At 43.5% G+C, this 23,383-nt stretch overlaps 1 protein-coding gene across 2 annotated transcripts in view; it reads left to right on the top strand.

Moving 5' to 3' along the window:
• The window catches only part of fzd8a (frizzled class receptor 8a), a 43,932-nt gene that overhangs the window by 15,232 nt on the left and 5,317 nt on the right, over window positions 1-23,383 (top strand). Inside the window, exon 2 of one of the 2 annotated variants that reach the window (XM_007893485.2) lies at window positions 22,590-22,673. In XM_007893485.2, the coding sequence (XP_007891676.1) occupies window positions 22,590-22,673 (84 nt within the window). Of the gene's footprint in view, window positions 1-22,589; window positions 22,678-23,383 lie in introns of those variants that run through there. The other variant, XM_007893486.2, reaches the window with a different exon arrangement.

Genomic DNA, 23,383 nt, shown 5'->3' with positions numbered 1-23,383 from the left:
AGCGGTGGTCCTAGCTGGACAAGCAGTAGGAAGCTTGCCAGACACTGCTTTCAAAGATAAGATATGTGCCTTTAGCTGGTCAAACCCCAGCATTACCTCAGCATACACTGGAGTCCTCAAGTCTTGGTTCTCACCAATCGGTGCCTAGTACTTCCCAGAATCAGATAAGGGAGGGTGTGTGCATTCCATTCCAGATACAGGGAAGTTTCAATGCATACATGGCACACGTACGTGGACATTTTTATCTGATTTAAATACAATTAAGCATGGTGATCTGTATGTCTCAGATATCTGGCTGCAAAAGTAATGGCTTCTTTAACAATGCAAGTGAATTGCTAGAATTTATATCTTGATCCTGTTTTCTCTGCACATTACTCACGGCCACAGAACTTCACTCACTTCAGATGTCCAAAGTGAACTTTGAAAACTCCTTAGCCCAATTGTCATTACCCAAGTTTTTGTATTAATGTTTCACAATAATGTGTGTTCTTAAAGCATTGTTCAGAGTCCAAAAGGCCTTTACAATGTAGAAGAGAGCTGAAGATCTTTTATGTTACTTCTTTTAACCATTCTGCAAACCGGAGTACACTAACATCACATGTTTGCTGTGCAACTACTTCAGATTCCAGCTCAAGCAATAATAATATTTGCCATGTTGGGAGGGCGTCTTAAAATGCAGAATATAATGTAAAGTATATTGACTGCGTATTTTCTAGGTGATCGTGGCAGTCAAGTTACACACAGTAACAACAACTATAACTTGCATTAAATAGCGCTCTTCACACAGAGCAGCGATGTGTCACAAACAGCAATCTTTTTTATCTGCGCGATTGTTAGCCAGAGCACCAGGAGAAATTTCCTGTTTTTTTTGAATAGTGCCATAGGATATTTAGCATCCATTTGTGCAGGTGTAACCTTGGTTTAACACTTCATTCAAAGGATGCACCTCCAACAGTGCAGTGCACCCCCAGTACTGAAGTGTCAACTTGGACAAGGTGAGTTTAAAATCTATAACCTTTTGAATCGTAACCAAATGATAAATGAGAGTGTTACCAATTGAGGCAAGCTGACACACAAATAAATGATTTTCCATCAGACTTTGATTGGTTTGGCTACAAGTTACAACAACAACAACTTGCATTTATATAGCATCCTTCAGGCCGGGTAGCGTCCCGGAGTAGTTAACGGTGGTGGTGTCTGACACCAAGCCAGGAGGGGAGAGGTGACCAGAAGCACGATCAAAAAGGAAGGTCTTTAGGTGGAATTTGAAAGTGGGGAGGGAGGGGCACAGGATGGAGGGATTGGGGGAGAAAGTTCCAGAGCTTCGGGTTGTAGTGACTGAACACCGATGGTGGAGCTCGGAGTTGAGAAGTTCAGACTCACAGGAAAGAAGATTATGGCTTCTATCATGACAACCTTCATCTGCAGGAAATTTGCGCTCATCCAGGCCTTGATGGCCTCAGGCAAGCTGACAGGACATCAGTGATCTGGGAGATGCAGGTGGAGGAGGAGAAGTAGATTTGGGCATCATCCGCATACATATGGAAGTTGACCCCATGTCTGCAGATGACATGGCCGAGAGGGAGCTTGTAAATGATGAAAAGAAGGGGCCCAAGAATGGAGCCTTGGGATACCTCACAGGTGACCAGGCGGAGTTGGGAGCAGAACCTATTTCCTGAGATAAATTGTTGGCAGTTAGTCAAGTAGGACTCAAACCATGCGAGTGGAGGAATCTCCAAACCATGCGAGGAATGGAATCTTGTTGTTGTTGGTGTGTGACGTCCCACTGAGGTGGATGAGGGAGGAGAGGCGGTGGAGGAGGATGGTGTGATCCATTGTGTCAAATGAGGTAGAGAGGATGACAAGAACGAGGAGGCAGAGGGAGCCCTGGTCACAGAGAGAGATGACACAATTTGTTACTTTGACAAGTGCTTTGCTGTGGGTAGGGCAACAACTGTGCTGGAGGGGTTCGAGCAGGGAGTAAAGGGAAAGGTGTTAGCATAGTTGATTGGAAACTACAAATTCCAAAACTTTGGCCAAGAAGGGCAGATAACAGTAGTTTTAAGGAGGAGTGGGACAGAGCCTGAGGAGAGGAACTGGTTGATTGTATAAGCCAGTAGTGGGCAGAGGAGGGAGGAATTGCGTGACCAGTAGCTGGGTGGGGAGGGGGTCGAGGCAGAAGCTGGTGGGCTTCATTTTGGTGATGGTGGGGGATAGGGAGGCAGAAGAGATGGGGGCAAATGAGAGTAATGTGTGTGCCGTGGTGGTGACAGAGGCATGGGTGGGGTGGTAGGAGACATGGGGGTGAGAAGGAGGAGGCAGCCAAGTGGATATTGTTGATTTTGGTTATAAAAAAGTCCAGGACCTCTTCACACTTGGCATCTGAGGTGAGGTTCGGGGGTGCTTGAGAGGGGGCGTGGAGCAGGGAGTGGGTCATGGAGAAAAAGATTTTGGGGTTGTGTTTGGTCTCGAGGATGAGTTTAGAATAGAAAGTAGTTTTGGCTTCGGAGAGGGAGCAATGGTAGGTTTGAAGATGCTCGAGCCACAGTTGGCGGTGAACTGTGAGGCCGGTTTTGTGTCATCTGCGCTCGAGCGTACCAAAGGAAGGGTGGGCTTTGACCTAGTCAGAGAATGAGAGGGCATTTTGAGGGACTCAGGGGGAAGCTTTTTCCGTGGGTGGATACAGATGGCAGAGGGCTTAAAGGAGGGGAGGGTGATGTGGGAGGAGAGGGAGATGAGGAAGTGGTTTGAGATGGCCTTGTTTGCGATGGACAGATAAGTAATGTCTAGGCCATGGGTTATGACTAGGTCAAGGGGGTGGCTACAGTTGTGGATCGGGGAGTTTATGTGGATGGTAAGGTTTACAGTGAAGAGGAGGTCGGCAAAAATCAGAGAAAAATCAGTTGATAGAGAAATCAGTTTGCTTTTTCTACCTTGATTGTAGCGCATTACAAACTTGATGTAAATGTGACAGTCCTTTCCAATGACAAAGTCCCACATACTGCCATGAGGTAAACTATCAATTAATCTGAAGGTTCATTCTGTCTCACCTACTCAGTTTCTGTCTTTACGTCCCGCCTCAAATCCAACCTCTTCAAGTGCACCAAACAGTTGGTACTACTCTCTCCTTTGAGTTAGAAGGTATGGGTTCAAGTCCCACATCCAGACATTGAGCTTATAGTTTAGGCTGGCACCAATGCATTCACTTAAACCCCAGCTTGATGGACTAGTGGTGGTGGTGGTTGGAGTGGGGGGGAGATGCATTCTGGCAAACAGGAATTTAAGTGTAATTACAACAACAACAAATAAATTACATTTGTGTAGCACCTTTCATGTCAGGAGGACGTCCCAAGGCTCTGGACAGTAAGGGTTCTGCACCCGAGCTGGTGGTTGGGATAGGGAATGGTGGAGGATGGGAAGGGTAGAGGTAAGAGGGTGACCAAAAGAACAGTCGAAGTGGAGGGTGACCAAAGGAACGGTCGAAGTGGAGGGTGCCAGCGTTGTAATAGTTTGATTCCCACGAGCAGTAGATAACGAATATGCTATCTTATGATATCTTCTTATTCAGGCTTCGTCTGCTAGGTTGGAACTCCAGAAACCAGGAATCCAGTAAGATGGGGTATACTGTACAAGGGGACTGCTGCAAGGTGTAGTCTGCCTGTTCAGCTGAACGGTAAAGATCCTGTGCCTCTATTCAAAAGAGAAATTAGCTTCTCCTGGTCTCTTGGAAAGTCTGGAAGTCTCTCCCTCAACCCCTCATTCCCCATTTTTAGATCACCCCTTAAGATCTCCCTCTTCAACCATGCTCTAGGTCACTGCTCCAAGCTCGGCGTCAGTCCCCACCACGGTTAAGCACTCCGAGCCGCTACTCTGTATGAAGGGTGCTATATAAATGCAAGTTTTGTTGTGGGCCAACAATCCCCCTATTCACTTTGTGGCTGTTTGTGCGACACTGCTGTGCACCAACTGATTGCCATGTTTGCCTACAAATATACAGTTACCTCTTGCTGCTTAAGATTCTCCCGTTTGATGACACTTTCACCATTTATTCATCTCCGGTTTTCCAATATTCCCCTCCACGATTAAGTGGATATGAAGAAAAATAAATGTTTTCTTTTTTATGCTGGCAGGAATATTGAAGAGATTACGGGGTGAAAATTGTGATATTTTATAACAGATTTTAACACTAAAGAAACGTTGCCCTGCAAATACCCAGTCACTATACTCTAAAATAAAATCCAGTGAAGCACTCTGAATTGTTTTGGTGGCATAATAAGGCCCTACTTCAAATGCAAGGATTATTATCATTGTTTTACCAAATCTGCCATGAAATGTCAAATTTTTTTACCTAACAGAGGTATCTATACACAAATCAGTCTTCCTACTTCATGCAGCAACAACAACAACAACAAAATTACATTTATAGAGCGCCTTTCACATTGGGAGGACATCCCAAGCCACTGGACAGTCAGGGGTCAGGACTTGAGCATGGGGAAGGGATGGGGTATGGGTGAGAGAGGGCGACTGAAGGCACGATCGAAGAGGAGGGTCTCGAGACCAGCCTTGAAGGAGGCAAGGGAGGAAGCGAGGTGAAGGGACTGTCGGATGGAGTTCCAGAGTGTGGGGACAAAGAGGCTGAAAGCTCGGCCACCGATGGTAGGGCGGCTCGGGCGGGAGACATGGATCCAGGCCGGAGTCCGCAGAATGGAGGGAGCGGGCAGGTTGGGAGTCAACAGGTCAGAGAGATAGGAGGGGGCAAGGCCATGGATGTCCTTGAAAGTGAGGACAAGGATCTTGAATTTGATCCTCTGAGGGATGTGAAGCCAGTGGAGTCAGGCGAGGGTGGGAGTGATGGGGTCGCGGAGCCTGGTGCGCGAGAGTACACAAGCTGCAGAGTTTTGGATGATCTGCAGCTTGGAAGGGAAGAGTTGGGAAGGCCGATGAGGATGGAGTTTCCATAATCGAGCCTTGATGTGACGAATGCGTGAGTCAGGGTTTCAGCAGCCTGAGAGGTAAGGCAGTGGCGGAGTCTGGCAATGTTGCAGAGGTGGTGGTAGGAAATTTACCCCATGTCTGCGGATGATGTCGCCAAGGGGGAGCAGGTAGAGGGTGAAGATGAGGGGACCGAGGACAGAGCCCTGAGGAACGCCACACAAGATGGTGCGGGGGCTGGAGGAGAAGCCATTTGCAGAGACGAAGTGGAGGCGGTGTGAAAGGTAGTACCTGAACCAGCAACAACTACAACAACAACAAGATTCCATTTACAGAGCGCCTTTCATGTCGGGAGGACGTCCCGAGGCGCTGGACAGTTGGGTCAGGACCCGAGCAGGGGGGAAATGGTCAGGGTGAGGGGAGGGAAGGGAGGGAGCGAGGAGAGGGTAGAGAGTCGAGAGGGGAGCTGAAGGCACGGTCAAAGAGAAAGGTCTGGAGACCGGCCTTGAAGGAGGAAAGGGAGGAAGCAAGGCGAAGGCACTGGGGATGGAGTTCCAGAGCCTAGGGGCTGAGAGGCTGAAGGCCCGGCCACCAATGGTAGGGCGGTTGGGGCGGGGGATGTGGAGCAGACCGAAGACAGAGGAACGGAGGGTACGGGCAGGTAGGTAGGGAGATAGTAGGTCAGAGAGGTAGGAGGGAGCAAGGCCGTGAGTTGCCTTGTAGGTGAGGATGAGGATCTTGAATTCGATCCTCTGGGGGATGGGGAGCCAGTGGAGGCGAGCGAGGGTGGGAGTGATGTGGTTGCGAAGCCTGGTGCGATAATAATAATAATCCTTGCATTTGATATAGCGCTTTTCACGTCGGGAGGACGTCCCAAAGCGCTTCACAGAACACACTGTAAAGTGAATTGACTGTATATTTGTGGGCGAACGCGGCAGCCAATTGCGCACAGCAATGTCCCACAAACAGTCGTAGATTAAAAATGACCAATTTATTATTGTTTTTGGTTTTGGAGGGATTATTATTAGGCTCTGTGTGGAGTAAGGAAACTTGCCCAAGGTTTCGCCCTCTGCCTGGAATTGAACTCAGGTCTCTCGCTTACAAAGCGAGTGCTCTAACCACTGAGCTACAGGACTCCACATAGTACATGAGCTGCAGAGTTCTGAATGACCTGCAGCTTGTGGAGGGAGGTGCCGGGAAGGCCGGCGAGGAGAGAGTTCCCATAGTCCAGCCTTGAGGTGATAAAGGCGTGGACCAGAGTTTCAGCAGCGTGAGGGGTGAGGTAGTGCTGTAGTCTGGCGATGTTTCGGAGGTGATGGAAGGCGGTGCCAGTTGTGGCGCGGATATGAGGAAGAAAGGACAGCTCAGGGTCAAACAGAACCCCGAGGTTCCTGACCGGCTTTGAGAGGTGGAGAGTGCAGCCTTGGATACTGATGCTGTCAGCGCCTGAGGTGCGGAGGCGCTGACGTGAGCCAATCAGGAGGGCCTCAGTTTTGCGTACGTTGAGCTGAAGAAAGTTGTCTCTCGTCCAGGACTCAATGTCAGACAGGAAGGCTGTCAGGACATCGGTGGTCGTGGAGTTGAGGATAGAGGAGGAAAGGTAGAGTTGGGTGTCATCCGCATACATGTGGAAGTTAACCCCATGTCTGCCGATGATGTCACCGAGGGGGAGCATATAGAGGGTGAAGAGGAGGGGACCGAGGACAGAGCCCTGAGGGACACCACACGAGACAGTGCGGGGGCCGGAGGAAAAGCCGTTTGTGGAAACAAAATGAAGACGGTGGGAGAGGTTGATTGATAGGCATTAGCCTGTTCTATTCACTGAGTTTCATGAATTTGTCCCAGTGCACTTATAAATAACTGTAATGTAATTGAAAAGCATTAACAAAAACTTAGAGATGTTGAATTAAATTATACTTAATTTAACTTAAACTTAAAAATCGCATTAGATTTATATTTATGAATGCTCAGGGACAAATTAGCAAAATTATTGGAGGACAGCAAGTCAGACCACATCGACAAATGCAATGCAGAGTCAGAAAGCAGGATAACCCCCAATGTTTGAGTTAGAATAATTTGACAGTCCTGATTCTGAGACTTGTCTCTTGGCTGTGCTTTGAGCCACTGACCCAGGAGAAGGTACCACTGGAAATGGCAGTGTTCAGTTTCGCAATGTTACAAAGAAAACAATGAGGTGAGACTTGTGATCCACATGATATTTTTCATAGTGAGTGGTTTTTCATAGTCAACTACACTGTGCCCCTCCACCACCAGTATCATTTTCAGTGATGATGTTGGAGGAGCCAAGCTCACTGCGTTGAATGTCCAGTTTACAGATCACAGCCTGTAATCATCAATCGTTGTCCATTTATTGGCTATTTACGTGTTTTATCTACAAACCACCACAACATCATAAAGAACAGAATTTAAAATTCCGCCTCTAGCCCATTCGATGTGATAAATATCCCACAGATCACAAACTTGACCCACTGATATTTCCAATGTGTTTTGTGCAGAACACTGTAATGTGTGAACTTCAACATACTTTCTACGAAAGGTCTAGATTCATTGAACTTTCTTTGAATTAACAGTAAGACATGCAGAAAGTCTATGGGTTTGATGGAAACTTTCCTGGGTTGAGCTAACTGATCTCAGCCAGGTCAATAGTTAACAGGTGCTACAATCATTAACAGAGCACATGGGATGGGGAGAAGAATGCAGCCAGACTTCCTGCTCTTAATCGCTCCCAACAACCCTGTGCAGGATAGTGCACAGTTGAGTACAGGATCTGTCTGAACAGATATATCTTCCCATGCTCAGATAGTCTGCTAGCATTCACCTTAAAGAGTAGCTACTTGGACAAAGTACAGGAGGGCAACCAACACCTTTTTAGATTTGCACCAGTACAAGGAAAAAATAATCAAAACCCTTCACAGGAAAGAGAGGGGAGGGGAGAGGAGAAAATTGGCTGAGAGAGGGGGAAATAAAGTCTCTGTGAAATTCAAGAAAGAAGCAAAAAAGGTTCCCATAGGATGTACTGCTTAATGAGTAGAGAATGGAGGAAGCAGTGGAGGGCTGGTGCTGCCAAGCAGGGCTGTGTTTACCAAAGTAACAAAGTGAAGATGGATTAATTTAGAAGGTGCAGACATCATCACCTCAGATTGCTAACAGTAGTGGGGGAGCAAAACAAGAGGCTTACTGGGCCCAAGCTTACCACCTGTGACTGATTAACAGAAAACCCATGACCAAATAAATGCCAGGGGGTGGTAAAAGGAAGGAGGCAGTGACGAGGAGAAAGGAGATGTCTCTATAATCTGAAAATACACGATTAAGGCTTGTGGAGGTTACTCCAGAATTGAAAGAATATGAAAGTCTATTGGAGTTACACTTTTACGGGCTTGTGTTTTTTTAAGAAAGGGGACAGGGGTGGAAGAGGGAGGAAGAATTTAAATCAAAGTCTACTTTTTTCTTGTTATAAATCCAAGTTGAATGTCCTTGGAACAAGCTAACATTTGCTCTGATGAAATCATTAGATATCGGCTAAACTTTAACCTGAAGTTAAGTGGGTTGAGAAAGCAAGAGTCAGGAAAACAACCAGGCTAGTGGACTCAGTGTTGCAATGGAAAGAGAATTTTGAATATAAATCTCTATCAGCTCCTCTACAGTACAATCCAGTGAAGCTCTTTGAGACGTTTCGATGATGTGTATCAAATGAAAGTATTATTATTATAAAGATATAATCAATATCCTTTCATACTGTATTAAATTTTTATAGAATCCTAGAATATGTTTCAAATGAAATGCAGCTAGTTTGCATACATTTGATTTCAATTCATTTTCAAAGCAGAAATCAGGGGCCTTGGGGATCAGAGGGGGAGAAGAGCATGGGGAGTGGGTGGGAGTGCGGGAGAAGAGCGTGGGAGGGCGGGAGAAGAGCGTGGGGAGTGGGTGGGAGGGCGGGAGAAGAGCGTGGGGAGTGGGTGGAAGGGCGTGGGGAGTGGGTGGGAGGGTGGGAGAAGAGCGTGGGGAGTGGGTGGGAGGGCGGGTGAAGAGTGTGGGGAGTGGGTGAAGGAAGCAGGAGAGGAGGTGAGATGGAGGGATTGCGTGATAAAGTTTCAGAGGGTGGGGACAGAGATGCTGAATGCCCGACTACCAATAGTGGGGCGGGAAGAGCAGGGGACCTGAAGCAGGCCAGTGTCGGCCAAGTGGAGGGGGCAGACAGGCTGATATGGGGTTATGAAGTCAGAGAGGTAGGGGGGACGCAAGACCATGGAGATAAGAATGAGGGTTTTGTACTCAATTCTCTGAGGAATGGGGAGCCGGTGAAGCCAGGCAAGCACCGAGGTGATAGGTTCCCGGAACTTGGTGCGGGAGAGGACATGAGCTGCAGAGTTCTGAATAATCTGCAGCTTGTGGAGGGAGGAGTTAGAAAGTTCAGTGAGCAAGCCGGGATGTAATGAAAGTGTGGATCAAGGTTTCGGCGGTCTGCGGTGAGAGGCAGTGGCGGAGGCGGTCAATGTTGCGGAGGTGTGGAATGTGTGAAAGTCACGAATGTGGGGTTTGAAGGATAGCTGAAGGCTGCAAAGGACACCGAGGTTTCGGATTGGTTTGGTGAGGTGAAGAGTACAGCCAAGAATGGTGATAGTGTCGGCAGCTGAGGTTAGGAGGCGCTGCCGGCAGCCACGCAGGAGGGCCTCTGTCTTGCCAACACTTAGCTGGAGGAAGTTGGCTCTCGTCCAGGACTTGATGTCAGACAGACAATTAGCCAAGACATCAACTGTCCTAGAGTTGAGGATGGAGGCAGCAAGATAGAGTTGGGGGTCATCTGCATACATGTGGAAATTGACCCCATGCCTGCGGGTGACATCGCTGAACGGGAGCATGTATAGATTGAATAGGAGGGGACCGAGGAAAGAGCATTGATGGATGCCACACATGACTGCGCAAGGGCTAGAGGAGAAGCCATTGGTGGCCACGAAGTGCAGATGGTAGGAAAGGTAGGATTGGAACCAGGCAAGAATGCATATATAATAAAAATCCTTACATTCTATATAGCACCTTTCACTTCCAGATAATGCACTACCAAATTATTTGTAAAGTTTAGTGACTGTGTATTTGTAGGCAAACGCAGCAGCTAATGTGCACACAGTATTGTCCCACATACAGCCAATAAATGAATTAGCAATTTTATTTTGGGGCTATTGTTGGCCAGGACACAAAAAGAAACTCCCTTCCCTTTCCAAATCATGCCATGGATCTTTAACATCCACTTGAACAGTGAGATGGGACCTCAGTTTAAAGTCTCATTGAAGGTTGGCACCTCCAGCAATGCAGCACTCCTCTACCACTGTATTGAAGTGTCAGCTTAGACTAAATGAATTCCAAGTCTCAACATGGGGTTGAGCCCACAACCTATTGACTCAAAGATGAGAGTGCAGAAACCCATCAGCACACTTAAGAGTATCCAAACCCAACTGAGAGTTCCATGCATCCCACCTACTCATCAACATTCCTGTGTATTGGAATAGAATGCACACTCTCTCCCTGGAGGGACACATCCTGCTGACCTAATTCCAGAAAGTATTAGGTGCAGGTCGGCAAGAAACAAGGTTTGGGGACCCCAAATGTGCTTTGGGGTACTACTGGTGCTTAACCAGCTATAACCTTGCAGCTTATCCTTGAAAGCATTGTCTGCCAAGCTCCCCATTGCTTGTCAAGCTAAGAGTACCCTACCCATTAGGACTTTGGTTTGCAAGGTTAACAGGAACTTAGTGGAAAGAATCCCGCTCCTAGTAAAATACAAAATTTCATCACGTGGTCCTCAAGTAATGTATTTGCCAAATAGCTATCTGATCCTCTCTTGAATTCCCTGACACAATCCTTGACTACTTTGCTGTGCAGCTCATTCCACATATTCACTCTCGGTGGAAAGCAATTGATTTTGAACCATCTCCCCTCTTCTGAGCTCAATTCCATGTTACTTTATTTTTAGAGTTTGTGAATATATTGAACATATTATTAGGGTTTCTTTTATCCACAAACTTTAGTATCTTGAATATTTTAATAAAATGGCCCCTTTCTCTTCAACGATATGAATATTTTCATGCTTTTGCAGTTTCCTTCTCTAACTTTCCTTGTAGGATGAAATAGTATGAACAATAACTTATATAACAACTTTGACATTGAATGAACATTTTGAAAAAAATTTAAAAAGACAATGCTGCTTATTGAGCAGAGGGGAGAGGAGAGGGAATTTGTGTGTGTTGCATAAAGGCACGGTCAAAGGACATTGGGATGCCTCCCAATATGAAAGGCCTATATAAATGCAAGTTGACACGATTTTCATAGGGTTTTGAAGGCAGGTAAGGTGAAGGAATATTGATAGAGAGCTCCAGAGAGTTGGGTGGGGGGTAGAGTGACTGATGGTTAAGCTACCAATAATGGAATGAGAGCAGTGGCCAAAGGACATTTTTGTCATCCCCAGCCTTCTTTGTACTATGTTTTTAACAGTTATAGATAAAGCTTACTGTCTATAGAAATTAATTAACAGCCTCATCTGATAATCCACTCACTGAAGATTAAATGGCACTTAACAAAGATATAAGGAAGGTGACAAAATGGGCTACACCTTTTACACTAATTTCTTTTGAGACTGGGTTTACTCTTAAAATGCTAATCCTGAGGATTTATTTAAAGAAATCCAGTCAAGTTGTGGAACCGGCTGTACAGTAGTTGTAATCTGTTCCTGAGGAATTTAACCATCACTCGTTACAAAGTAGATGTTAATTAAATACAGATGAGCACTGACCATTGTTTCCACTTGATAATCCAACAAGGAAAATAAAACAGCTTCCATGAGTAAATGAACCACCTGGTGTGATACCATTATAGGACTACAACTGGTCTGCCCCAAATCAGCCAATCGGCAACAACTGCAATACCGCTAATCTTTGCATGCTGGGACAAGGAAGGGGAAAATAAATCTGCTTTATTCCAGTTACAAATCAGTGATCCCTTACCCACTGCTGTACAATCATGTACAGAATTTGTTTTATATTTTGATATAATTCTTATATTTGATTTAGCGCTTTTCACGTTGGGAGGATGTCTCCATAGAATCGTGGAAATTTACAGGATAGAAAAAGGTCTTTCAACCTATTGTGTCTCTCCCGGCTCCCTCAAGATCAATCCTTTCGGTCTTGCTTACCAGCCCGTTCCCCATACCCCCTATAGCTGACTCTTTTTAAAGTATCTGTCTGGTTCACTCTTAAAGCCGATATGGATTTTGCCTCAATTTTGTTCCTAACAGAGCATTCCATATGCTAAATCTCCTAGGCTCGTTTTTTTATCTTAAGTTGATACCCCCTAGTTACTAATTCACCCACCAGTGAACATAATTTCTCCCTATTGACTCTATCAAAACCCCCCATAATTTTAAAGATCTCTATCATGTCATCCTTCAACCTTCTTTGTTCCAGAAAATAAGAGTCCCAGTTCCTCCAATCTCTGCTCATAGGCCAAAGGATCCCATGATTCCAGTATCATCCAAGTAAATTTCCTCTGCACAGTCTCTATTGCCTTGATGTCTTTCCTAAAGTGGTGTAACCAATATGGATAGAATATTCTAAATATAGTCTAGCTATTAATTTATATCAGTTTAGTATTACATTTATACCCCTATACCCCTATTTATAAAACCTAGGATTCCATTAACTTTTTTAACAGCTTTGTCTACTTGCCTTCCCATCTTTAAGGATTTATATACATTAACCCCAAGTCCCTTTCTTTCCATGTTCCACTCATTTTTAATATTATATCAATCAACTTATATTTGTTGTCCTTAATCTTCTTCCCAAAATGTATAACCTCACTTTGTCCAAAATAAATTTCATTTGCCGTTTCTCTGCCCGATCAGCTAATCTGTCTATGGCTCCTAAAGTTGCTTACAATCTTCTTCACTGTTAGCTGTATTTTAATGTCAACTGCAAACTTAGTAAATGTGCCCCTTTTATAGCAGAATCCATATAAATTGAGAAAAGAGGTAGTCCTAACACTAACCCTTAAGGACTCCACTATTTACATCGCTTCATTGTGAATAACAACCCTGTATCCCTACCCTCTGTTTCCTATATTTAACCAACTTTCTATCCATGTTGCTACATTTACATTGACACCACAAAACCTTTTTTGTTGATAAGCCTCCATTGAGGCATCTTTTTCGAAGCCTTCTGAAAATCCATATATACCACATCTACAGCATTAACTCATCTATTTTCTCTGTTAGATGATCAAAAAAAACTATTAGTTTTATCAGGCAAAACTTGCTTTTAATGTTGACTGTCTTTAATCAACCCATGTCTTTCTAAGTGGTTATTAATATTATCCTGAATTATAGGCTGTAAAAGTTTTCCCACAGTGAACTGACAGGCCTATTTTCCCTTTATAAACAGAGGTGTTACATTAGCTGCCCTCCAGTCTCCTGGCACAACTTTTGACTCCAAGAATGTTTGAAAAATTCTAGTCAGAGCATTTACTATTTCATATTTCCTCTCTGACTCCACTCATCATTCTCAAATGCATGCCATCACCTCCTTTTCTATAGTTATTTCTCCTAATTACTGCACATCCTCCTCTTGTAATAATAATAATTCTTGTGTTTGATGTAGACCTTATCGCGTCTTCCAGATGTCTCAAAGCGCTTCACAGAATATACTGTAAAGTGAATTGACTGTATTTTTTTTTAGCGAAACTCAGCAACGAATTGCGCACAGCAGTGTCCCACAAACAGTTGTCGATTGAAGTGTTTTGTGTGTTTTTTTTAAGGATTTATTATCCCTGGAAAAGTGATCCAGCAATCGACTAATAACCGGGTTCCTACATACTGCTAGGTAAACAGAGGTGTGTGGAATAAGGAAACTTGCTCAACATTTCACCCTGCACACTCGATGTCTCACGAATACTCTTGTGTAAACTAAGGCTAAATACTCATGAAGTATCTTCATTTTCTATGACAAGAATTTTCTTTTTTGTTTATAATTGGCCCTACCTTTCCTTTAAGTATTTTTTTTTATGTTTTCTGGCAGTGTTTCCTCATATCCGCTCTTGGATATGACCTCTCGACAATGTTGATAAGAGCACTTAATAATAATAATAATAATAATAATCCTTGCATTTGATATAGCGCTTTTCACGTCGGGAGGACGTCCCAAAGCGCTTCACAGAATACACTGTAAAGTGAATTGACTGTATATTTGTGGGCAAACGTGGCAGCCAATTGCGCACAGCAATGTCCCACAAACAGTCGTAGATTGAAAATGACCAATTTATTATTGGTTTTAGTTTTGGAGGGATTATTATTAGGCGTGTGGAGTAAGGAAACTTGCCCAAGGTTTCGCCCTGCCTGGAATTGAACTCAGGTCTCTCGCTTGCAAAGCGAGTGCTCTAACCACTGAGCCACAGGACTCCACTTGCAGTATGTCCTCTGTAATGACTCCGTATTTTGCAGGCAAATGTGTCCTGGGCAATCTTAAATTTGAAGACAAACATTCTTAATAAAAATAATAATCCTTGGAATTCATACAGTCCCTTTTCAATGTCGTTGAGACATCTAAAACGCTTCACGGGATTTAATGTGAGGATCTAAGTTTAATAAAAGACAATTTGTGAGAAACTACTTCACACAGAGAGTAGTGAGACTGTGGGACTCACTGTCTGAAATGGTGATTGTATCAGATAATAAGAGGAAGCTGGGCCTTCACATGAGGGAAAGGGAACAGAGTGAGGGAGTAAACATTCAGTGGAGTCTCATGTGGAGTTTCATACATACACTGACATCGGCTGATTTGGCTGAATGGCCTGTTTCTGTGCTGTGCTGTCTATGTAAATCGTGTAAGCCTGGCAGATAAGACAGTAGATGAGCAGTGGGAAAATTTCAAAGCCAAAATAAACAGGGTACTAAATAGGCCTATACCTACAATTAATAAATACTGCTAAAGCTAGAGTTCCTTGGATGAGTAGAGAAGTTAAAATAAAAATAAGGCTTAAACGAGAGGCATACAATAAATATAAAGAAAATAATACAAAGAAAATCAGGCAGTGTATATAAACTATAGAAGGGAAGCCAAAAAGGTATTGACAGGCCAAGAGGGGATATGAGGAAAGATTGGCAGGGAATATAAAGATAAATACTACCTGTAATAGTTCTTTTTTCATCTCTTTGAAATTTACCCTTTTTTTAGTTGGGTCCCTTAGTCTTTGACTATTACCCCTCCTTTTCAATTTTTACATTAAACCACGAAACGTGTGATTGCTATTTCCTAGATGCTTTCCCGCTCTCACATTACTCACTTGCTCCACTTCATTGCCTCCTCTAGTTAGACTGGAAACATACTGATAAAGGAAATAATTCTGCACAAAAAAAGCTTCCCTTTTGACCCCTCACATTACCTATGTCCCATTCATTTTAAGATAATTTAAGTCCCCAGTTATTTTTACACCTTTCCTGTATTTCTCTACAGATCTCTTCTCCATCTCATTTCCACTGTTTGGTGGCCTATAAATACCTAACAGAGTAATTGCTCCCTTCTTTGTCTCACCTCTATCAGAGAGATTCAATCTTTCCACCCAACCAAAGAGCATGCACAGAATCTACGTAAAATATATTTTGTAGTCAAATGTGGCAAACTCCTTTGTGCACAAAAATGTCCCACAAATAGCCATGAAGTGAAGGACCAATTTTATCTGGGAGGTTGTTGGCCAGGATACCGGGAGAAACTCCCCTCTCTTTGAATAGTGCCATGGGATCTTTAATAACCACCTGATCAGCAGACAGTATCTCAGTTTAACATCTCATCTGAAGGATGGCTCCCCAGCAGTGCAGTGCACCCCTAGCTCCGTATTAGAGCATGAGCGTGGACAATGCGAATAATAGTCAAAGTCCTGATATTCCTGTGTCACTTAAGGACAAGATTATGCTCAACTGTGCTAGCCCCAATAATTGAATATCCCACTTATATTCACAGGGGTGCAAATTGTGAGATTCATGAAAGGATTTGTAAAGAACAAATCCTACATATGTATCTCTTGGAAGCTCTGCTTGCGCGTGAATGCATCAACTACTTTCAGAATAGTTACTTTCAGAAGGGGCAACAGTAAAAAAAAACACAGGGGAGGTTGCTTTATAATCATGGTGCATAGATGTCAACTTGACTCAGGTGTTAGCATTCTCACCTGAGTCAGAAGGTTTTGGGTTCAAACCCCACATCAGGACTTGGAGCTTATAGTTAGGCTGATGTTATGTTCTCAGCAATCAATGTGTAGAAAACTCTTATTTTCAGCTCACAAGTTACAAATAAAACAATCCAACCAAAAACCCTCTACTCAGTTCTCCCTGCTTTTCCAACTCCTAATCCACTTTCACTGGTCCTAGTTAATTGGGCCTTATTTTCTTCAACAGCTGACACTTTGGTGAGTGCTAGATTGTCAGAGGTCCTGGCCTTCAGATGAGGTATTCAATCAAGGTCCCGTTGCCTGTTCATGTCCCTCCTGATTATTACTATTATTATTATATATTCTTTAATTTCTTTCCTTGGTCACTCTTTGGATAGGTAACATTTCCAAATTGTGCTGTACCATCGGTGGTTGCTTGATTTTTTTTAATGAAAGAGTCACAGTTTGATACCCAACCATCAACAACAACAACAACAAGATTCCATTTATAGAGCGCTTTTCACGTCGGAAGGACGTCCCAAGACACTAGACAGTTGGGTCAGGACCCGAGCAGGGGGGAAATGGTCAGCATGAGGTGAGGGAAGGGAGGGAGCGAGGAGGGGGTAGAGAGTCGAGAGGGGAGTTGAAGGCACGGTCAAAGAGAAAGGTCTTGAGACCGGCCTTGAAGGAGGAAAGGGAGGAAGCAAGGAGAAGGGATTGGGGGATGGAGTTCAAGAGCTTAGGGGCTGAGAGGCTGAAAGCCCGGCCACCGATGGTAGGGCGGTTGGGGCGGGGGATGTGGAGCAGACCGGAGCCAGAGGAATGGAGGGTACAGGCAGGTAGGTAGGGGGATAGTAGGTCGGAGAGGTAGGAGAGAGCAAGGCCGTGAATGGCCTTGTAGGTGAGGATGAGGATATTGAATTTGATCCTCTGGGGGATGGGGAGCCAGTGGAGGCGAGCGAGGGTGGGAGTGATGTGGTCGCGAAGCCTGGTGCGGGACAGTACACGAGCTGCAGAGTTCTGAATGACCTGCAGCTTGTGGAGGGAGGTGCCGGGAAGGCCGGCGAGGAGAGAGTTCCCATAGTCCTGCCTTGAGGTGATAAAGGCGTGGACCAGAGCTTCAGCAATGTGAGGGGTGAGGTAGTGTCGTAGTCTGGCGATGTTCCGGAGGTGGCAGAAGGCGGTGCCAGTTGTGGCGCGGATGTGAGGAAGAAAGGACAGCTCAGGGTCGAACAGAACGCCGAGGTTCCTGACTGGCTTTGAGAGTTGGAGAGTGCAACCTTGGATGCTGATGCTGTCAGCGCCTGAGGTGCGGAGGCGCTGATGTGAGCCAATCAGGAGGGCCTCAGTTTTACGTACGTTGAGCTGAAGAAAGTTGTCTCTCGTCCAGGACTCGATGTCAGACAGGCAGCTGTCAGGACATCGGTGGTCGTGGAGTTGAGGGTAGAGGAGGAAAGGTAGAGTTGGGTGTCATCCGCATACATGTGGAAGTTAACCCCATGTCTGCGGATGATGTCACCGAGGGGGAGCATATAGAGGGTGCAGAGGAGGGGACCGAGGACAGAGCTCTGAGGGACACCGCACCAGACAGTGCGGGGGGTGGAGGAAAAGCCGTTCGTGGAAAGAAAGTGAAGATGGTGGGAGAGGTACGACCTAAACCACTCGAGGACAGGGCCTTGAAGGTTGAGGTGGGAGGACAAACGGTGGAGGCGGATAGCATGGTCGACCGTATCGAATGCTGCCGATAGGTCGAGGAGGCAGAGGGAGTCTTGGTCGCAGATGGTCAAGATGTCATTGGTGACAAACTATTTATCAAACTATAAATTAGCAGCATCCTCTCTATAGAGCAGATGATGCATTTTACATCAATGTGAACTAGTGAACTTGCATAATATTCATACAGTCCTGTAATTGTCCTTTGCTCCTATTGATTCATAAAATAATATTTGTTCTGCTTGAAACATATGTAACAACATGTTTCCACAATCAGTAGCTTCTGAAAAAAATTACTATCTTGAAATGTTCATTTATTTACAAAAATGGTTTTAAAAATTTGAAGTAATGAGTGGTATTATTTTCTCTCTTTAAACACTTTAAAATCTAAACCATCACAATCTATGTGTAAATTATAGCTTGTGACAGTCCCTATGACTAATCTTAAATATAACCAAAACATTTAATAGCGTCATTGAACAAGAAGCGCTTAACTGTGCGTTAACAATGGTTCAATGGTGCTGTTAAAATTAAATGCTTAACTATGTGTTACGGCCTTATCCGACTCCTGTTTACTAACCAGTTAATGTTAAATTAATTGATATTTGTAAATAGTTGAAGAAACATTCTGCTGTTATTGGAATATTTGCCGTCCTCTGCACATGCTGCTTTTTTGCCCTGTTTGTTTGCCCCATCTTCTAACGTCAAGGAATCCTTGGTCACGAGTAATGCTAAAGTTTTTATTTCTACTCCAAATATAAACTGTTTTTGTTCTGGTCATTGACGAATGCAATCGCTCTTTCATTTAACATTTATACATGCCTTTAACCTATTTTAAAGCAGATCATAAAACGGTTTCCTCGCTACTCCATCAGATTCCCAAAAATAACACTTCGGAAAATTTTAAAACCTGTAGTAAATGGAAAATCTGAAACAAACACATGTTCATCAGCTTGACAGAGTAAATATGCTCATCTTGTGCTGTTAGCACTGGAATTAAAAACAGTACAGACCTTTTAATTGGGATGGAGGTAGAGGTGGTCAGGATTTATTTCTAACACAATGCATCTTTTTTTCGTAGGAATCAGACCATTTGAGACAGACCCTTAACAATGATTAGATTATACTTCAGCCAAAAGACATTCTAAGCAAATATTATCCATGAATTATTCTGGTAATTCCATCGCATTTGCAGTTCTCTCTCGGAATATTCTGACAAATTGTATTTTCTGTAATGCACATCCTTCTTTGCAAAATTAATATTTTAAAGACCATCGGGTCTGAAAAATCACCGAGTAATAATCGTAGCACTGCATTACAGAAACATGCTCTTGTGAAGGATACATGGAATGCAGCAAATTACTATCATTCTTATCACTGCTTAACTTCAACAAGGTTTGGTCTGTCTATCATAAGGAGTTGGAGGGAAGGGGGAGAAGAAGCCATGTGGCATTGCATTACAATACATTCAGAGACTTTCTAATGTTCTGTGCACGGTTTTTCTTCCTCATCAAATTTATTTCACAGGATTGGACTTGAATTGAGTTCAGTACCTGTGCATTCATCAGGCTTTTCTGTATGATGTTGCAATATAGAAAACTTCCTATTCACATCCCCCTAATTAAAGGGGAGGGAACATTTAAATGGACAAATATACTTTGTGAGAGAGACCAGAGGCAGGTAAATACAGTAGTATTTCATTATAACAAATCCTATTATTGCCGAACTCTCCTTTGTTGGCATTTCAAAGCAACATTGGAGATACAGCTTGAAGGGTATGGGTAGCACAGTAGGTAAGTAGTATTCCGGGATCCAAAGTTTAGTCTAGACTGATGGGAGTTCCTCTGTTTAGTAAAGGTAAATATATCCTGGGGATGCTGGGGATATGTGTGAAGTTTCCATCTCTCAATTATGTTCCAGTGTGCTTTAACCAACAGAAAAGAGTTGGTGGTGTGTGAGTGATGGGGGGGTCGGTGGGAAACATGCCAACCATTGACATGCCTGATGCTTCTGAATTGGTTGCAATTCAGTTTGTTTCAACAGAATCAACCTTGTACATTGCTTCTTTGAACATAGTTAAAAAAAAATCCTGTGTTAGCCTTAACACACTGCTTGCAAGCCACACATATAACCCACGTTAGATGATAATGGATGCCCAGGCTTTTACGCCACCCATTTTCTACAGCCATGCCAAGGAGAAGAACATACAAGCAAGCTTCTGTGTTTGAAGCACAGCCAGTGGTTATTTTATTTCACTATTACAAATGTGTGTGATGTGAGCCAAGCCCACTGCTGTCTAATAGGTGAGTTTTCTCAGCCTGAGTTTGATTCGGGTTTGACCAATGTCACCTATTAGACAGTAGTCCCTGACAGATCCCTGACTGTCCAGCACTTTGGGACGCCTGATGTGAAAGGTGCTACATAAATGTAATTTGTTGTTGTAGTCTAATAACCATCACACCATTCTTAAGAGTATCCAAGCCATTCTTAAGAGTTCCACTCATACATGGAAATTCCATTGTCTGGAATGGAATATGTAATCTCTCACGCACAGATGCAACCTTCTTACCTAATTCCAGAGATTATTAGGTGCAGATTGGCAAGAGCCTAAACTTGGGAACCCAGAGTGTGCATTGGGGGTACTGCTGGAGTCTAATCAGCTGAAATCATTTAGTTTTCATTGGAATCACTGTCTGGTAAGCTTTCCTGCTGGACCTGAGTAGGACATGAATGAGTTAAATCCCTACCCCAAGTGACCAGTCTACCCCTCTAACTGCTACCGATGGACCAGGCTAAGTGGTTTGTCATCAGCAGTGCCCTCGAGTACTCCGGGCCTGTTTGGCTCAGGAACCAGATTACCGAGACCGCCACAGGGTGGACTCAATTCCAACATTCTATTGTTGAGCGTGTCAACTAGGAGCAACACAGATTGTTACTATCAAAAACACTGAATTGTTCTGTTAAACTACAGGGGTTCTGGACCTTCTATACTGGGATGTACCTTGTTTCTTCCACTCCACCAACTGCAGCCATGCTTCAGCACTTATGATCTGACACTCTGGAAATCTCTGCCTTAATCCCTCTGGCTTGTCCCCTCCTTGCCTGTCTTCAGATTGCATCTGAAGAACTTCTTCAACTGTGCCTATAGTCACCATCTCCCTCTATTCCTGCTACGTCAAGCTACGTCACTGTTAAGCACTCTGATATGTTACGCGTTTGAAGCTTGTTATTTGTTGTTGTTGTTGTTATAGGACCTTTTCTGATACTGATGTAAGGAAGCATAAATTAAGGTAGAGGTAACCTCAGGTTGAATATACATGTACTGAACCTAACTAGGTAATGGTTGATTCTGACTTTTTTTTGTACAAAGTGCTCATACTGATGAAACTAAAATTAAGATAATTTAAAATCAATAAACGGATGTGTGGGTTGGGATGTCGATCTGGAGCAGTACACAGAATCTGAAGCAAACACCTTTTAAATTTTGATTCAAAAAGTACCTAAAAATATCATAACATTTCACACGTATGGTGAAAAAATGTAAGGTAACCATAAAGAGGTAAGTCGCATGTCTTACCTCAAGTTAAATCATGCCTCAATTATACCACAAGCACTGATTTGAGGAATTCAGAAGTTTATTCCATGTTCAAATCCCTTCATGATCTTATCCTACTTACCTATGCATTCTCTTTCAGTTATATTCTACTGACTGTGCTCTATGCTAATAACAGTAAAAATAATAATCCTTGCATTGATATAGCTCCTTATCACGTCATTGAAACGTCTCAAAGCGCTTCACAGAATTTATCATAAAGTGAATTGACTGTATATTTTGTAGGTGAAAGCCATTATTTCAACTCTGGTCTACTGCTCAGTCCTCAATCCTACTGTCCCACAATTGGTGGCAGAGCTTTCAGCCACTATGGCCCTCTCTCTCTGGAATGCATTCCAAAAATGCCTTCACCATGTGCCTTCCCTCACTGCCTTTAAAACCCACATTAAAAAAAATCTCTTTGACTGTGCCTTTGCTCAGCTCTTTTCCTCCCTGTCAGTTATCGATTCCCCATTGCCATTGTAAGACACCACAAGAAGTTCAAACTGTATAAAGTAGTCCATGTTTCTTTGGAGTTTGTGTATTTTGCCCACAAAATATAGTCAAATCATTTTACAGTTTATTCTGTGAAGTGCTTTGAGACATCTTGAAGACTCGATAAGACGCTGAATCAAATGCAAGGATTATTATTATTATTATTACGTGCAAGTCTTGTTGCTCCAATCACTCTTAACCAGGCCTTTTACCCTGGAGGCTTCTTTGCATCAAAAACAGAGAGAGCTGGGAAAACTCAGCAGGTCAGGCAGCATCTATGGAGAAAGGAAAGTGAGTCAACGTTTCAGGTCCATGACTCTTCATCAGAACTGGCTTCTTTGCATACTCATCTCAACCCATGCACAAAAAATGATTATTTTATAAAGCTCACCAATAATATTAAGAACCTTAAGGATAGTTCACACCCAAGATTTTGCATAAGCTGTAATCACCCTGGACTTACACTGGAGTTATCCCAATCTATCTGAATTCTGAAGCTACTTACTTGAAATTGAATCAATGTCATTTAATCCACAGCTGTGCATTCTTCATTCTTCAATGAAGAAATTGGACAAAAATAATTGGTGCAGGATAACTACACATAAATGCACAATAAGACCTTTGATGGAGTTTTGTTTTATTAACCTAGATTTTTTGCACAAGAAATGGAACCGCTGGTTTGCAGTAATTAGCCCGAAACATACTGGTGGCAGAATATCTACAGGAATCAATGGTTGGTAAGACTCAGCTATCTGTCGTGTAAACATATTTTAATATTTTTATATTTTAAAGGTGTTCTTTTAATAGATTCCCATTTCCTCCACTGGCTTTATATTTGGTCATGGTACAGTGGCTGAACATCTGTTCAAACCCTGTTATCCAACTGTGTTGCAGCCACATATTTCTTCATCAAAAATAGCATGGACTCTAAATGTTGGCTGTTTCACTGATCTGAATTAAAAGCAAGCAGGACGCATGGATGGGAGTTTGTCTTACAACCTTCATTTCAAGGATCGATCTTACATGGGCGATATGTAAAAACTGAGGCCTTTCCATTTTCAGTTACTCAAGTACTCTGTAATCCCTGCACTATTTCTGTGTAGCTGCTAATGTTACTCACTCTGCAGCAATATCTTTGTGCAGCAAGGTTCTTATCAATCATGCAAAAAGGATCACAAGTGCATTTTGTAGAATTCAGAAAATTATGCGGTTTGCCATGGCTGCTTTGCAAATATGGATTTTGTGGGAAATTAATATTAAAGAGAAAATTAGGTCTTGCAACTTCCCAGTCTCTGGGCAATTAAAGTGTGTGTGTGTATGGTGGGGAGGGAGGAGGGAGCAAAATCACAGTGAAAGGTGTTTGGTGTGCAACCAAAGGAAAGGTATTTGGGAATTACTGAACATATAGGTACAGTGACAATTTGCAGGGATCCAACCTTAAGA

The sequence above is a fragment of the Callorhinchus milii genome, unplaced genomic scaffold (assembly GCF_018977255.1).
Source record: "Callorhinchus milii isolate IMCB2004 unplaced genomic scaffold, IMCB_Cmil_1.0 Scaffold2, whole genome shotgun sequence".
In the NCBI taxonomy this organism is placed as follows: Eukaryota; Metazoa; Chordata; class Chondrichthyes; order Chimaeriformes; family Callorhinchidae; genus Callorhinchus; species Callorhinchus milii.
This window is presented reverse-complemented; position numbering and strand designations above follow the sequence as displayed.